At 36.9% G+C, this 15,936-nt stretch overlaps 2 protein-coding genes across 2 annotated transcripts; both read right to left on the reverse strand.

Annotated features, from left to right (window-relative positions):
• Nucleotides 1-2,695: 2,695 nt before the first annotated feature.
• LOC133038494 (uncharacterized) lies at nucleotides 2,696-5,357 on the reverse strand. The gene is made up of 4 exons (XM_061116661.1): nucleotides 5,271-5,357; nucleotides 4,799-5,039; nucleotides 4,053-4,493; nucleotides 2,696-3,942 (listed from the first exon to the last, which is right to left on the reverse strand). Exons 1-4 carry the CDS (start codon nucleotides 5,355-5,357, stop codon nucleotides 2,696-2,698), a joined length of 2,016 nt encoding a protein of 671 aa, XP_060972644.1.
• Nucleotides 5,358-9,603: 4,246 nt separating this feature from the next.
• On the reverse strand, nucleotides 9,604-15,409 carry LOC115717412 (phragmoplastin DRP1E). The gene is made up of 15 exons (XM_030646378.2): nucleotides 14,865-15,409; nucleotides 14,709-14,772; nucleotides 14,007-14,114; nucleotides 13,479-13,580; nucleotides 13,008-13,058; nucleotides 12,829-12,890; nucleotides 12,281-12,371; nucleotides 12,096-12,160; nucleotides 11,657-11,851; nucleotides 11,435-11,554; nucleotides 11,264-11,334; nucleotides 10,798-11,023; nucleotides 10,593-10,643; nucleotides 10,131-10,511; nucleotides 9,604-10,046 (listed from the first exon to the last, which is right to left on the reverse strand). Exons 1-15 carry the CDS (start codon nucleotides 15,003-15,005, stop codon nucleotides 9,918-9,920), a joined length of 1,857 nt encoding a protein of 618 aa, XP_030502238.2. The 5' UTR covers nucleotides 15,006-15,409; the 3' UTR covers nucleotides 9,604-9,917.
• Nucleotides 15,410-15,936: the final 527 nt, after the last annotated feature.

Below are 15,936 nucleotides of genomic sequence, written 5' to 3' on the forward strand. Positions count from 1 at the left end.
TCTCTATTCTGTGCTACATGTAGGTTGTTACTCGAGTTTTCCTAACTTAGCAGTAGAAACAACAACGGTGAATTTTCCTAACTCAGCATTGGCGGACCTCCCATGGGACACAATCGTCTACATCCTAAGTTTGCTACCAGTTCAAGATTTGCTCTGCTACAAATGCCTGTCCAAGCGATGGTGCTCGCTAATCGAAAGTCGTGAATTCATCAAGAACCACCTCAATCGCTCCATGGAAAACAACTCTAACATCTTCGTGATCATTAATTTCGAAGCTTCAATATGAGTTCCGAGTTATGAGACAGTTATTTGGAACCCATCCACCAGAAAGTATAAAAAGGTACCTATGTCTGAACTTAATAAGGTTGCTTATAGTCTTTGTTGTCACATTGGTCTCCAGGGTTTTCGGTACGATCATGTGAAGGGCGAACATAAATTTGTAAGGATGATCGTACATAACTATGAGGATTTATCATTACTTAATGAAATTTATGTGTATGGCCTAAACACCAACATTTGGAAGAGGGTTGTTGATTTTCCTTACTAGGTGGCCATTGTCGCGAAGATATTCTTGTGGGAAGTTTTATCCATTAGTTGGTGTAAACAGAACTTGACAACACGTAATCTTCTATTATTGCTGCATTTGATATAACCATTGAAACATACAGCCAAATTCTACTTGCCAACATAAATGCAAAGGACAATGTCCATCTCTCAATAGTGGAATTGGGTGGGTGACTTTGTGATGTTGCAAAATTCAAAAGACATTATGAGTGGCTTGTTGAAGCAGAGTATGTTGAGTTGCAGATTATGATGGAACCATCACACGTGACTAGGTCTTTCAAATATTTAAAATCTCTCAAGTATTTCAAGTGGGCCAATCAAGTTCTTTTGGACCAGGACAATAAAAAAGTTAATACTCTAGAGAAGAAGGAGGCTAAGAGTGTGAGGATTTAACTAAAAAATTTCAAGAGATTGCATGGGTGATCATAGAGCATAACCTTCTTATTGTCCTGGTCTAAAAGAACTTATTGACCCTCTTGAAATACTTGAGAGGCTTTAAATATTTGAAAGATCTAGTAACATTTGATGGTTCCACGGTAAAGAGCTTAGTCAACGACTCTTTAACGATGTATTCCATCATAATCCAAAACGTAACATACTCTGCTTCAACAAGCCACCTATAACATCTTCTAGACTTTGCAACATCACAAAGACACCCACCCAATTGTGCTATTGAATGATGGACATTGCCCTTAGCATTTATGTTGGCAAGTGGAATTTAGCTGAATGTTTTAGTGGTTAGATCAAATGCGACAATAATAGAAGATTCAGTGCTGTCAAGTTCAGTTTCTACCAACCAATGGATAGAACTGCCTACAAGAATGTCTTTCCCACAATGGCCAACCAAGTAAGAAAAATCATCAACCCTCATGAGAATGTTGGTGTTTAGGCTATATACACATAAACCTCATCACACAATGATAAATCCTTATAGTTATGTATGATCATCTTTACAAATTTATGGTCATCCTTCTTAGGGTCGTACCCAAAATCCTGGAGACCAAAGTGACAACAGAGACTACTAGGAAGCTTATTAAGTTAAGACATGAGTACCATTCTATACTTTATGGTGGATGGGTTCCAAATAACTGTCTCATAACTCGGATTGAAGCTTCAGAATCAATGATCACGAAGAGGTTGGAGTTGCTTTCCATGGAGCGATTAAGGTGGTTTTTGATGAAATCACGACTTTTGATTATCGAGCACCATTGCTTGGAAACACACTTGTAGTGGAGAAAATCTTGAACGGGTATGGCTTAGGATGTAGACGATTGTGTCCCATGGGAGGTCCGACAATGCTAAGTTAGGGAAATTTGCCATTGTTGTTTCTGCTGCTGAGTTAGGGAAACTTGAGTGACAAGCTACGCATAGAATAGAGAAAGAGTAAATTAAGAATAGTTAAAACTAATTTAAATTGATTGATAGCAAAAGACATATATATATATAGATTTGCATAGGGAATCCTATAAGACACACACTATTTTTATCTCATGCTAGGGAAAGAAATTAAACCAATCAAAAGTTAACGACAATTAATTGTACATGAGTTTATTAATTGATCTTGTTATATTGATAGGATTTTAATATAATAATAGCAATTATAGGATAAAATAAGTTGATATATTGATTATAGAATGTAATGAGTACAATGTTGCTGGGTATTTGAAAGACCTAGTGCTCTCCCAAGAGCTACTCATTAACTAATTCATTCTCTCCTCCAAACCCTTTCTAAGACTTTCCTATATATACTATCTATCTCCATACCCTTATTGCAATGACTCCTATACCCTTTTTATTTATCTTAAGGCCTAACATAAACTATTTTGTATAGGTAGATTTTAAGAAATTGACAAATTAATGGAAAATAAACAATAAGATGGGTTGATAAGTTGGCACATTTGGTATAGGTGTTTTAACAGCTTGATAGGAAGGAATGGAGGTAATGTTATAGCTGTTTCTCTTGAGTTATTATATTGTTATTCTTTTTCTCTCATCAATGATAAAGTTACAAGTAGCTTGATTGATTTGGCAATAATCTGCTTCATTAAAATCTGTTTTTTTTTTTGAAGGAACAGCTGAGTTCATTAAACTAGGAAAAGAAATTAGGAGTCACAGGGGGGATTCCTTCCCCTTAAACAACACCAGCGTTATGGCTAGAACATCTAGCACTCTTAGCCAGCAAATCAGCAAAGGTTGTAAACTTTCTAGACAAATGATAAAAATCACAACAAACAAAAGAAGCTAATAACTCTAAGACCTGAGAAGAAGTATGCCAACAATTCCAGGCAGGGGGACACTCCCTTGCCTCAAATGCCACAACTGCAAAAGAAGCATCCGAGATAATAGCAATATTATCCCAACTTTCACCTTTTGCCCAATTCAGCACCAAAAGCATAGCCTGAATTTCAGCATCAAGAGCAAAGACAGTTATGGTACAACAATAATTCGTAGTCCACATTCCTGAACTTTTGTGGATCAAAACCACAGCAAGCCCAGCAGAACAATCCTTCCATGATTCATTTGTCATGAATATGAAATCGTAATCCTTCCTTGGCTTACCTGAAAACTCCACACGGTTTAATTCGAAACTCTCCCTTTCGTCTGAAACCTCTACCATTTCACAAAACTTGACATTAATTTGCGCGATCAAGTCTTTAGTCAAATCAGTTTTTCCTATGAATCGCATCTGGTTTCGTTGGAACCAAACCTCCTCCACTAGATAACCAATATACAACAACATCTTATGACTATCCTCTCCCATGCTTCTCTGTAAAAGGTTCAACAAAAATACTTTTAGATTTTCACCTGGAATACAATTTACTCTGCAGCTATACAGACCTGCAAACCACAGGCACATCGTAAAAGGACAGTCTCTAAAGAGATGGAGGCCATCTTCAACTTCTGCTTGACAGAAGAAACAATCCTTCTCTTTGACAAAAGACAGTTTTGTTCTGAGTGGAAGTGCATCATTGCAGCATCGCCATAAGAACAACGACACTCGGGGATGAATCTTCGGGTGCCAAATGAGTTTCCAAATCAGATTGTATTCTCCAAATCGATGTTGTTGATCCATCTCATAAGCTTTTTTCACAGAAAAATGGCCCTTCTGTGAGAATTTCCATACCAACCGATTTCCTTGAGACTGAGGTAGGCGAGGTATGTTGAGAATACGGCTCCCCAACTCCCCTCCAAACACCTCAATTACTTTATCTCTATTCCACGAGTTGCCCTGTGAGAGATCAGCTACAATTTTAATCTCTGGATAGATTAGGTTGAATTGATTTATAAGCCTTCGAAACTCCCCATAATCAAGCCAGGGGATCCAAGGTTGAGTCCAAAGATCGATTGTCGACCCATTAGCAGCTACCGTGTGGGCACCTTATTTAATAATGTTCCTAACTTCAAGAATTTCCTCCATTGAAACGAATCACTTTGTTTTTTATCAACCTCCCAGAAGCTCTCTATTTTACAGTACCTTTTAAGTAAACATTGAACCCACGGTTTAGGCTCCTTACAAGCCAAGCTCCAAGCCAATTTTGCAAGCAAAGCACGATTAAAATCTTTGAATCTACGAAAGCCTAAGCCTCTGACGCTCTTCGGTTGGCAAAGACTGTCCCAAGATTTCACAGTAAGAAATCTATCCTTTTCCAAGCTCCTCAGCCACCAAAATTTTCTCATAAGACCATCTAAGCTCCTACAAGTACTAACTGAGATTTTGTTGGTTGACATCGCATAGATTGGCAAGGCAGAAGCGACTGATTTTATTAATACAGTTCTCCCAGCATAGGATAAAAGTTTCATTTTCCATCCCTCCAAACGGCTCAACATCTTGGCTTTCAAGGATTCATATTCTTCTCTTCTTCTCCTCTTGAAAACAAACGGGTTCCCCAGGTGTTTTTCCTCACCATTTGCTTCCTTAACATTCAATTCTTTCAAAATTGATTGTCTTCGATTACCATTCAAGTTATTGGAGAAAAGAACACTGTTTTGGATTTACTGCATCTTTGTCCCGACCATTTTTCGTATATTGAGAGACAATTCAACAATTCCTTAGCTTCCACCTCATTGGCTCTCATAAAAAGGATGGTGTCATCGGCAAACATCAAGTGAGCAATAGACGAAGCATCCTAAGAGATTTTAATTCCATGGATAGAGCCCCTACTCTCGGCTCGTAACAAGAGTTTAGATAGAACCTCTTGACAAAGTAAAAAGAGAAACAGGGACAAGGGATCACCTTGTCGTAACCCTCTTTGAGGCACGAACTTCTTTAGAGAACTCCCATTAAGGAGAGCCGAGTAGGAGACACTGCAGACACAGGACATTAATAAATTACAGCTCTTCTCGTCAAATCCATTTGCCACGAGGAATCGCCTAAGAAATTCCCATTCCATTCTGTCGTAAGCTTTATGCATATCTAGTTTAACCGCCATTAAGCCACCCTTCCCCTTCTTCCTTTTAATCTTGTGAACAATCTCCTGTGTCAAAATTCAGGATTCCGCTATCCATCTTCCCGAAATAAAAGCCGACTGTAAAGGATTAATCAAGGTCTCCAAACAAGGACGCAATCTATTTGATAAGAGCTTAGCAATGATCTTATAAATGAAATTGCACAAGCTTATGGGTCTGAAAAAGTTCCATCCTTTTTGGATTCTCCACTTTCGGTATGAGGCAAATAAAGCTATAATTAATCTTGGGGTTCAGAGTACCTGATTGAAAGAATTCCACAATGGCCAAACAAACTCCATCCCCCATGATTTCCCAATTTCTTCGAAAGAAACAACCCGAGAACCCATCAGGTCCGGGAGCTTTAAGTGGATGAAGACTAAAAATAGCACTTTTAATTTCATCCAAAGACGGAATTGCCACAAGAAGACTATTTGTGCTTGCATCTATTTTATTTTTGAACAAACTATCAAGATCTTCTGATATGATAGGGTTCTCTGAACGAAATAATTCCTGAAAAATACTCATTAGCTATCCTTGTTAAGTGCTTATGATCCTCCCAATTCCTTCCGTTCTTGTGTAAGAGTGCTGATATTCTATTCCTCCTTCTTCAAATCACTGTAGAGGCATGGAAAAACGCAGAGTTTCTATCGCCCAATTTAAGCCACACCTCTCTTGACTTTTGACACCACATGCTTTCTTTTCTTTTCCACAAATCTTTCAACTTCAAATGTATTTCCTCCTCTTCCCTAATTAAAGCATCATTAATATCTTGAGATTGTATCCACCTCAGTCTATTTTCCAAACCTTTTATCAAGTTATCGCAGTCACCGAAGTTTTCCTTTCTCCACTTCTGTAGTACTAGTCACAGCTTGTCAAGGTTACGAACTATGTTTCTTGTTGCATCTCGAGTGTCGTTTTTCTAATTTTCCAAGATTGTATCTTTGCAAGACTTCATTTCCAAACATGCTTCAATAAACCGAAATGTCTTGTAGCCATAGATTTTTTCCATATCCAAATCCAGAATCATGGGTCCATGATCAGAGACAGAGATTGGTAGATTGGTGACACCAGCATTTGGATACTCACAAATCCAATCATAGGAAGCCACGACTCTATCCAGCCTTTCTCTAACCAAACCACCCTGAAATCTCTTGTTATGCCAAGTATATTTACCACCACGAAAGCCCAAATCCACAGCTCCCGTATTCAACATAAAATTTGGAAGCCAAAACAGATCTTGTAAGGAAATACGAGAACTACCACATTTATCCAAAGGATCAGCAATGGCATTAAGATCACCAATTACCAGCTACGAAACATCGCATTGGAAAACTCGCCTTTCCAAACTATTCCAGAACACAACTTTATCTCTTTCATAAGGGGTTTCGTAGACTGCAAAAAGATGCCAATAAGATGAATTCTCAGTATTGAATACCATCACTTCCAATATACTTTCATTCATGAACAGAACATGAAACCGAGTAACTGGGTACCAAAATAAACATATCCCCCCCGCCAAACCATCAGCCAGGACACAAGCAAACTCTGAGTAACCAATTCTCCACGCAATGTCTCTCATCTTCTCCTTATTGACCTTCATCTTCATGAGAAAAATACACTCTGGTTTGTATTTTCTCTCCCTAGCAAAAAGCGCTTGGGTTTCCAGGCCACGACAATTCCACGATAGGATTCTCATTGTAACGATGGGGGCTTGATAAGGGCCGCCTCCTCGCCCACATGAAAATTTGGTACGAGGCGGCTCCACTTCCCAGTTTGAAAGGTGTTTCCAGAGAATCAGGGGTGAATCCAGGAAATTTTGGAGCTGTTTGTTCAAAGTTAACTTCCACATTCTTTTCATATTGAACCATCGGCACCAGTGTAAGACCAACCTTTCTTTTCTTGGGCTGAGTACATTTGTGAATGAGATTGGATACATCCTCAGGTTCATGAAAAATAACTAGTCCCGGTTCATAAGTGTCAACTTGGGGAGGGCCCATTAATTCTTCATTCAATCCCATTTGCTTAGCATCTTTGGGCCATGGGAAATAAGTGGGCTCAGGGTGGGAATGAGGTATTCTGGACTTGCAAATATTTGAATGTGGGCTTTCAATGGTTTGTTCGTATGTAGGCCCAATGTGGGGTAAAATTGAAGCTATAATCCTAGCATCTTTAGGATTAGGCACAGGTCTAGAGGAGTGCTTTTTCAAAATATCCTCCTCACATATCTATTGAGGCTTCACCAAAATGGAATTCTGAATAGAACAGGGAGGAATTGAGCAAACCTGTTTACCCTTTCCATTGTCGCGTGCCTTACCTTGTTTTAAATTGTATCTCTCCATCATCCTGTCAAGTGACCTTGGAATGGCTTCTCTACCACTTTTAGTAATTTCTGTCTTTGTTGACCGTTAGTAGGGGCATGAACCTTGACCACTTTCCTTAACAGCTGTCCTGGAGCAACCGCAGACTGATCAGTTGTGGCGTTGTTCTTAATGGCCGGACTCTTAATTCTGTACACCGGAGTTCTCCTTCCATTCATTAGAGACATCAGACCTCTGATTGGTGCGGAACCATCACGTCACTTGTTTTCAACTCCCTCCGAATTTCGAAACCACAGAAGTTGATTTATGGGATTGAAACAACTAATAAAAGTTGTCTCCGCCTTTATCCATGGCCCGTAAGTTTTCACTGGAGCACCTTCTGGAGGGTAAGTCAGGTCCATCGCCCTCATACACCCCTTGAAACCGTGTCCAAGGTAGCCACAGTTATAATAGATTTTGGGTAACTTATAGAACCGGAATTGTATCCATTCACGTTTATCCCTGGTAATATTTAGAAAAAAAGCAGAAGGAATTTTATGGTATGTGTCCAACTCAACCTGAAACTTCAAGAAGCCTCGTCTGGAGATGGTTCTCTGATCAACCATGTCGAAACTTTTGTAGACCCCTGCTTTAGCCGCAATCGTGGGAGTGTTGACTATCTTTAAAAAAGGTGTTGGTAAGCCCGTAGCCTGCACCCAAAATACCGCTTTTCTCATGTTCACTGTGTTCCAAGCCCCATCCTCAGGCCATTCATGAATGATAAGCATTTTGCCATTGATTATCCAAGGACAGTTGTCGATGATCTCCACACAATCCTCTTCCAAATCAAAGAAAATGCCCCAAAGCCCAGGGCTCATAGTCTTGAAACGCCATCCTCCTCTCAGCTTCCAAATCTTCCCCAGTATGTCTTTGCGACGATTTCAGGATACCCCTTTACCATAAAAAAAACTCGCTAAAATTGTTGTTCTTGTAATCTCCGCACTGATTTCAAAGTGTGGTTCCAGATCAATGGTCATGGAATCCAAAAAGTTTTGATGCAGGGTCTCCAGCTCCCCATCTTTTACTTCGTTGTCCTGTTGAGTATCATTAATTTCGGTTTCCGCATTTGTAGGACCATTCGCATTTTGTTCTACAACAACCTCCTGAATGCTGTCATTAGGATTGTTTGCCACGTCTTGTGTGTTTTCAACTACTGTGTCATCAGGAATATTCGAACTTTCTTCCATCATTAAGGTTCTAAAAGACTCACCAAACTTCACCAACCAAAATAAAAGACAATAAGTAATAAAAGGCAGTGGCAGATGAATCAATGATAACTCTCTTTAACTAGAAAACCAGTAGGTATCAATCACCCAAGTTGGAAGACCAACACTCTCAGCAGAGAGAAAACTCCTCCGACATGAAACACACACTTAAAACTTGAATGTGAAAATAGTGGTAGTGGTGAACTGGTGATGTATGGCTTAACTCTTGAAGAGACAAATACAACTTGGAGAAAACTAGCTATAGATACCTTCTCCTACAAAGGTTTAGAGAAATAAAATATAAGCTTTTGTCTACATAGGATTGAGAAATACGAGAGAGATAGTGAGGTTGAGAGCTACTTTGGCTTTTTGAGTGAGTAAAATCTGTTTTATTAAGGATCATTACTTCTAATTGCATCTTTAAAGTGTGTTTGTATGTATGTATAACTTATATTTGTATCTTACGATAAAAACACATTAATTTAAAAATGGCCTGTTTCACAATATTGTTTCCAATATGAGTATTTTAAAGGACTGAATTAGACAATTTGCTTCTGCCATAGATGAACCAATTACAATATGCCAAATGCTGCAAAATTAGGTTCGAAGGTTGTTCACTTTTTTGCTTGAAATTCAGAAGAAAAAAAGGGTTGTATGAGAAGATATTAGACAGAAGAAATATTAGAATATTAATTTATTACATTGAGAAAGATGTTTTTGATTGATGATTTGTGGAAGAGTAATTTCTATCTAACCCCTTTTTTTTTTCTTGTTGTCTTCAATTGTAGAAACACATTCCTTTTAATGTATCATTATTAGCATGAAGCCAATTTCATAGCAAGGAATTCGTGTTCTGTCCTTGAATTCAAAAACAAAAGTGGCCACTTTAAAGTTATTCTTCACAAGATCTATCGATAATACTTTAAATTTCTGCATTTATTTTGGATAGTTAATCACAAGAATTTCAGGAATATAAAAATAAATGCAGAGGTGCATAATATGATTAGATGTATCATATTAATGAAAAAAGAAAAAAAAATATTTACATCATTTGATCAAATCGTATTCTGTTCCAAAACTATGAATGAAGTGCAATTCACAATATTAATATATGTAGATTAAGCAGCAATGCTACCAGAAACTGAATGAAGAAAATTAATGAACTAACAATACTAAGTAAAATCTCAAACCATTTACATGAAGAAGAAGAAAAAAAGTGTACTGGAGCTATAAGCCAAATTAAATCAAAAGTAAAGTAACCCCATTTTTTCAAATGTTAGCCACACCCTACAGCTAGCTATTAACATATACAAGTTTCTTTATAGGGCTACACTTAGATTGCACCTTATCTGGACCATGATACTTGGTTAATCTCATCCCTGGCCGACTTGTACAACTCAAGCCGCTTTGCGCATTGCACCCTCCTTTCCATTAATTCTGAATCTTCATCCAACAGTCGAGCAAGTTCGTTACCCTATAAAAGTACACAAGAATAACCAAATGAGACCCGAAGAATAAACAATCTACCAGTATTACCCCATAAACATCTATTTTATACCTCTTTTCTGCCCAGTTGGGCGTAAAAGTGATCAAGTAGAGACCGCTTAGCCTCTCTGACTTGACAGTGAACAACAGCCTTTGGAATAGAATTCCTCAGTGTCTCTGAAACCATTCCAATATAGGAGGAAACATTGGATCCAATCCTGCGGAAGTGCCCCTCTGAATATCGGTCTCCAGAAGAAGACGAAGCAACTTGGTTTCCCACATTCCCTACTTCCTGTTCCTGAGGAAGTCTACGGAAGAATTCTACAGTTAGGTATGACGATTCCATGTCCACCAATCGTAAAGTTGTCTTCTTGCTATCCTCACGAAACCTCTCCAGTGCTTCATTTGCCGCTGTTGATAATGCAGTTTGAAGAGTTGGAAACCGTTTCAGTTCCTGCTCCATTAACAGAAAGGTCAGTCTATATCACAACTGCTATGAAGTATGAAATGAATTTAATGTAACTGAATTATGAACCTTAGTTTCTCCAATTGACATCCTCACAAGTTCCTTTAAAACAAAGTGAACCTGCAATGCCAAAATACTGATTAACAATATAAGAATTTAAAGCTGCAAAAACATGTAAAATGCCAGAGTATGTTAAACTGATAGACATTGATCATAATCATTAATCAAGTCTAGCCCTCAGAAATCACCCAGAAAAAAGAAGAGCAGTACTTACAGCATCTACAGAGCATTTGGCTGGGTCTCGGAAATAATTAAGTGCACTATCAATAAGGCGCCTATAACCTTGCTCGGGTGCAACTAGATGAGGTTGGTAGCCATCTGCCTCAGAAACCACTTTCCTTACATTTTGAAAAGAAAGATGACGTTCGAAAGGGAGCTTCCTCAAAGCAGAAGGGAGCTGGTGGTCAAATACAGCATAAATGCGATCCCCACCAGGTCGTCTGAGACAAAAGAGAATGTATAAGATACTGCCATATACAAATGAAACAAGATTGAATAAGAATCTAAAATCTACTAAACAAAGATCTGCATGAAATCATGATCACATTATAAGACAGGTTATAGTATGAACTAACAGCTGCAGGTCATGGGACAAGCTGCTAGTTAGTGTGTGAAATTTAGGTAAATATATAACATTTTGAAGTTCCAGATCAAAAAACCAAAAGGTGAGAAAATATTACCCTCCATCCAAATGCTCCTTAAATACCCGATCAAATGCACGACATAGCTCTAGGATAGTATATAACTGTGCCTAATCAACATAAGCAATACAATTTCACACAATTAAGATAATTATCTAAAACTGGAATTCCTATAAGAAGTAATCAAATAGCTAACTGAGAGTTCCTCACCCCAGCATCTACAGCAACAGGCCGACCAAGATAGTCCATCTCTCTTTCAATTTCATCAATGCTTTTGTTAATCAAAGACAAAATTCCTGGGAGGCGAGCTTTAATTGCAGATTCTAAATGCTGAAACCATATGACATTAATAAGACTACTATATATATGACACTAGGGACCCTGCTAGATTTTAAATAATGTAAAAAGAATAACAAATGAAACAAGTAGAACCTTAGAGAGAAGTTTTGCAAGATATACAGATCCCATTTTGTTTGCCAAGTGCCCGTAATCACGACTACTGGCAAAAAAATCATGCTCCCTTATCCGAGCAGAAATCATATCCACATTTTTGTTTATATCGGATTGTGAACGGTTCACTATACCAACCCAAGGGTGTTGAAGACGATAGGATTTTCCTTCGAGAACCTAGCAAATACAATAAAAAGTTAATAGTAAATAATGTGTTCCCATATATAGCACACATGAAAAGCCCAGTTATTATCTTTAAGCGTTGAAATTACGTTGCTTGTTCAATGCATATTTGCTTCAAAATGAAATACCAAGTTTTGGATCACACATTGGCCCCATTGCAAGTAAGCAGTCTATATCCTAAATTTTGAACTTCCAAAGATTGTACTAGGAAAAAGAAAAACAAAAGAAAATTTCTTACATCCAAGGCATTTGTTCCTTTATCCATCAAGTCAAGCTTTGTCAACACACCAAATGTCCTGTCACCTTGATAAGAAATAAGTCCAGAGTAAGAAGAACAGGAAACTATGTTCATGTCTTCCTCCATATAAAGGTGGTACAGTTTAATCATAAAGTAGGAAATTAGGAATATTTGCAGAAAGATACCTGTGGGGTCAACTTCTCTAGCAAGCTTGATAGCGTCAGATGTTGCTATATCCTGATTAGCTGGAGTTATGGCCAGAATGATACAATTTGGCTGCAATCAAGATCCAAAAAAATCATTCGTAAAACACAAGGCAAATATGTGAACATAAATAATGGACATTCCATAAAAATACATATTGCAATGGGAAGATACACTTGATTTTACAATAGTAATTCACTAGATTAAATGAATATACTTGATTTTACTTCAGTAGTTCAGTATATTTGCATATTAAGAATACAATTTACTTAAGATCAAGACATTTCAGTCCAGCTCACTAAGATAGAAGATCAGCAAAACAACATGCTTAGCAGCAATGGCGGAACTTGAACCAAATCAAGGAGGGGCCGAATAATAATTTTGAAGAATAAAAGGATACATGTATGTTTTTCCTAAAGAAAATTTTGGGGGTGAGAGGGGGATGGATCCCTCCATCTAATGAGTTCTGCCAAAGCTTAGCAGCACCAATTTAACTCAACAAGAGTAAAAGCTTTTCTCAAAAAAATACCTTCTCAACATAGGATCTAACCATGTTTTCAATGTCTTTAACAATACTCTCTGGTTGTCCTTCTGTTAATAACAAACATTTCTTGCTTAGTATTTTGCAAAGGAAATGAACATAAAGTGTACATCCAATTAACACCAGTGAAAACAAAAACAAAAAAAGCAACAGTGAAGCCAATATACCTACAGCAACCTTCGTTAAACCAGGCAAATCTATCAAAGTCAAATTGACAACTGCCAAAAGATAAAACATGGACTGTCAGATAATAGATAGAAACATTAAGACCAATTCACACGTCAAGCAAAATGAAAAAGTGTAGATATATTTTGCAACATTAGAATCATAACCACATTGAATACCCATGTTACTAGTTTTTGACATCATAAATCGAACATAAACTCATGACTGCAATGAAAAACTCTTTAATGCACAATGCAAGGAAAAAACCTGATGCTATGGGAAAACCAATGCAAAAAGGTATAACAAAAATGGATCATAAAATAATAGTATTTGTTTATAAAGTCAAAACAAAAATGCCAGAAACACACTTCTGGAAAATCAAACAAAGATTATCTTTTCTTATATAACACATAGAAATAAAATGCAATAACAAATAAGATACTTGGTACAGAAGCAAGATCCAGTTTGCTTACCATTTGGGGAGAAAATACTGAGTTGAATGGGGACTGGAGAAATCTGTTTTGACCGCCCAGTCATTTTGTCAGTTTCATCCTGAATTTCCTTCCGAACCATGGCTGTGCAAGAGTGCAAAATAACGAAATTGCATTTTATTAAAAAAATGCAAGACAAATTATTTAAAAGTTTTGCAAACTCAGCTTATTTGTTCAAAGTTTTGCAAACCAATCAACAAAATGCAAGAACAATAAGAAAAAAAGATTTATTTGTTCAAAGTACTCAAGGTGAGCCACCCACATCCAAAACGTCTGTCTTTATAAATACACTACACAGTCTAAAACTCTCACAACAGTAATCAAGATCATCTCAAATAAAAATCCAATCACCTAAAAGCAACCCCAATTGAAACAACTCTTTGCCCCACCCACACAAATTTCTCACATCCCTTTAAAACTTTAGAGAGAATTTCCAAAGTGAGTATTATAATTTAACCATAGTTACAAATCATATGCCACAACACAGCCAAGAGAAATAAAAGAGCATACCAAAATCAATGAATCTTTTATTTTGCAAATGAAGGAACTCTGCATACTCTTGTACACCTTGTTCTGTTTTGTGCAACTGCAAAACTAACGGTCTCCTAGTGACAATTCCTGTAAAACCTTTTTATTATAAGAACTCATGTAAAGAAAAAAATAAATAAATTAAACTTCTCTTATACAGTTGCATGAAAAATAAGATATTGTAAATTATTAATATAAAATTCATGCAAGCCCAATTGTGCAAGCTAAAATCTTCTAAAGCTTTTCCCATCTCTTTTTCTCTTTCCCTTGTATTTTCCCAGAAACCAAGCATAATCATTTCTTCCCATCTTTTCTCTTGAATCTATTTCTTAAACCAAATGATTATAAAATAGCATTTGGGACCCCTCACCCAAAAAGAAGTGTTCATGCTTTTCTTTTTTAAAAAAAATAAATAAAAAATAAATAAATCGGCCCCAATAAGATTTGAAAAAAGTAGTTTGACCCTGCTGACTCTCCTCCCTTTTAATTCTTCTCCAAACATGACATTGACAGACAAGGATAAACAGTTGACTATAAACTTCAATTCTTTAATATTGAAATTCCGACCAAATAAATAAATTGCAGATAACTCGAAATAGATTAGTATAATATAAATACATATATATACATAAACTATTAACGTTTATTTAAAAATATTTAAATACATAGATAGAAACAGGAAACCTGATCCTCTGGGAAGAAAATCACGGCCAACAATACTCTCCAAAACGGACGATTTTCCAGAACTCTGCGCATGCAAAAAAAAAAAAAAAAACACTCAAAACCTCAAACTCAATAAAAAGCCAAAAAGAAAAAAAGTAATAAAAGTTTTCTTCAAACCTGGCCGCCAACGACGGCAACAGAAGGAAGAGCTTCCCAAAGAGTAGGCAAAGTAGAATCACCGCCATGATCACCGAGCATAGTACAAGCCTTCTGAATACGATTAACAAGTTCAATCAAGCTTTCCATAGTCGCAGTCATTCCGGTTTCCACAATGCCGCCACGTGGCAGGCGAGTGAAGAGGAGCGAGGGTTTTTTTCCGGTGGGAACGAGGTTGAGGAAGAAGATGAAGAAGGTGAGTGTGATGATGATGATGAGAGAGACCAGAAAAAGATATAGGAAAGCTATTTTGCCGTTTTTAAAATTAAATTAATTAATTAATTAATTAATTAATACAGAGTCGGTTAGTTTCTGGTTACTTGTTTTTGTTTTTGAAAATTTGAGTAGTTACTTGTTCATATATAGAGTTGTTAAAAGAGTGGGTTTGGGAGAGAAAATGAATGCTCCCCTCTCTCACCTCACTTTTCAATAAAAAAAAATTTACAATGGACCCACCAATGCAAAATGTTTTAGCATTTAGTAAAGAGAAATGTTAAAGGGCACCAGTCCTGTCTAGCATTTTTTTTTAGGGTAAATACCATTTTGGACCTTGTGTTTTGCAAAAGTTACAGATTGGACCCTATGTTTTGTTAAATGATAAAATGAACCTTGTATTTTCTAAAATAGTAAAAATAGGACCCTGAGCTTAATTTTTGACAACTTTTTTTTTAATACAACCAACTTGAAGACAATGCTTAATACGAACAGATTCAAAAAATGTAAACAGTTTTGTCATAGCACTTTTAGATCGGATTATAATTAAACTTTATTTTAACAAAAAATCAATTCAGGGTCCTATTTGTACTATTTTAGAAAATACAGGGTCCATTTTGTCATTTAACAAAACACAGGGTCTAATTGGTAACTTTTGTAAAACAGAGGGTCTAAAATGGTATTTACCCTTTTTTTATGAGTCAATATCGCTATTGTTCAACTAAGTAACTAAGTATCGGCTCTCATATAATTTAATATAATAGCTTTTAGAGAGTATTGCTAGCCAATCGCAATGCGATATGTCGAGAAAGTGCTAGAC

This window comes from Cannabis sativa, chromosome 5 (assembly GCF_029168945.1).
Source record: "Cannabis sativa cultivar Pink pepper isolate KNU-18-1 chromosome 5, ASM2916894v1, whole genome shotgun sequence".
NCBI lineage: Eukaryota > Viridiplantae > Streptophyta > Magnoliopsida > Rosales > Cannabaceae > Cannabis > Cannabis sativa.

Excerpts from the sequence above, each read along its gene's own strand:
- LOC133038494 (XM_061116661.1), bottom strand. The coding sequence starts at position 5,357 with ATGGGTTCTCGGGTTGTTTCTTTCGAAGAAATTGGGAAATCATGGGGG. Across the intron at positions 5,040-5,270 it reads TGTGGAATTCTTTCAATCAG|GAGATTGTTCACAAGATTAA; the intron begins GTACTCTGAACC and ends ATTTTGACACAG. Across the intron at positions 4,494-4,798 it reads TCAAAGAGGGTTACGACAAG|AATTGAATGTTAAGGAAGCA; the intron begins GTGATCCCTTGT and ends CAATTTTGAAAG.
- LOC115717412 (XM_030646378.2), bottom strand. The coding sequence starts at position 15,005 with ATGACTGCGACTATGGAAAGCTTGATTGAACTTGTTAATCGTATTCAG. Across the intron at positions 11,555-11,656 it reads TTGCAAAACTTCTCTCTAAG|CATTTAGAATCTGCAATTAA; the intron begins GTTCTACTTGTT and ends ATATGGTTTCAG. Across the intron at positions 11,335-11,434 it reads CTGTTGCTGTAGATGCTGGG|GCACAGTTATATACTATCCT; the intron begins GTGAGGAACTCT and ends TATGTTGATTAG.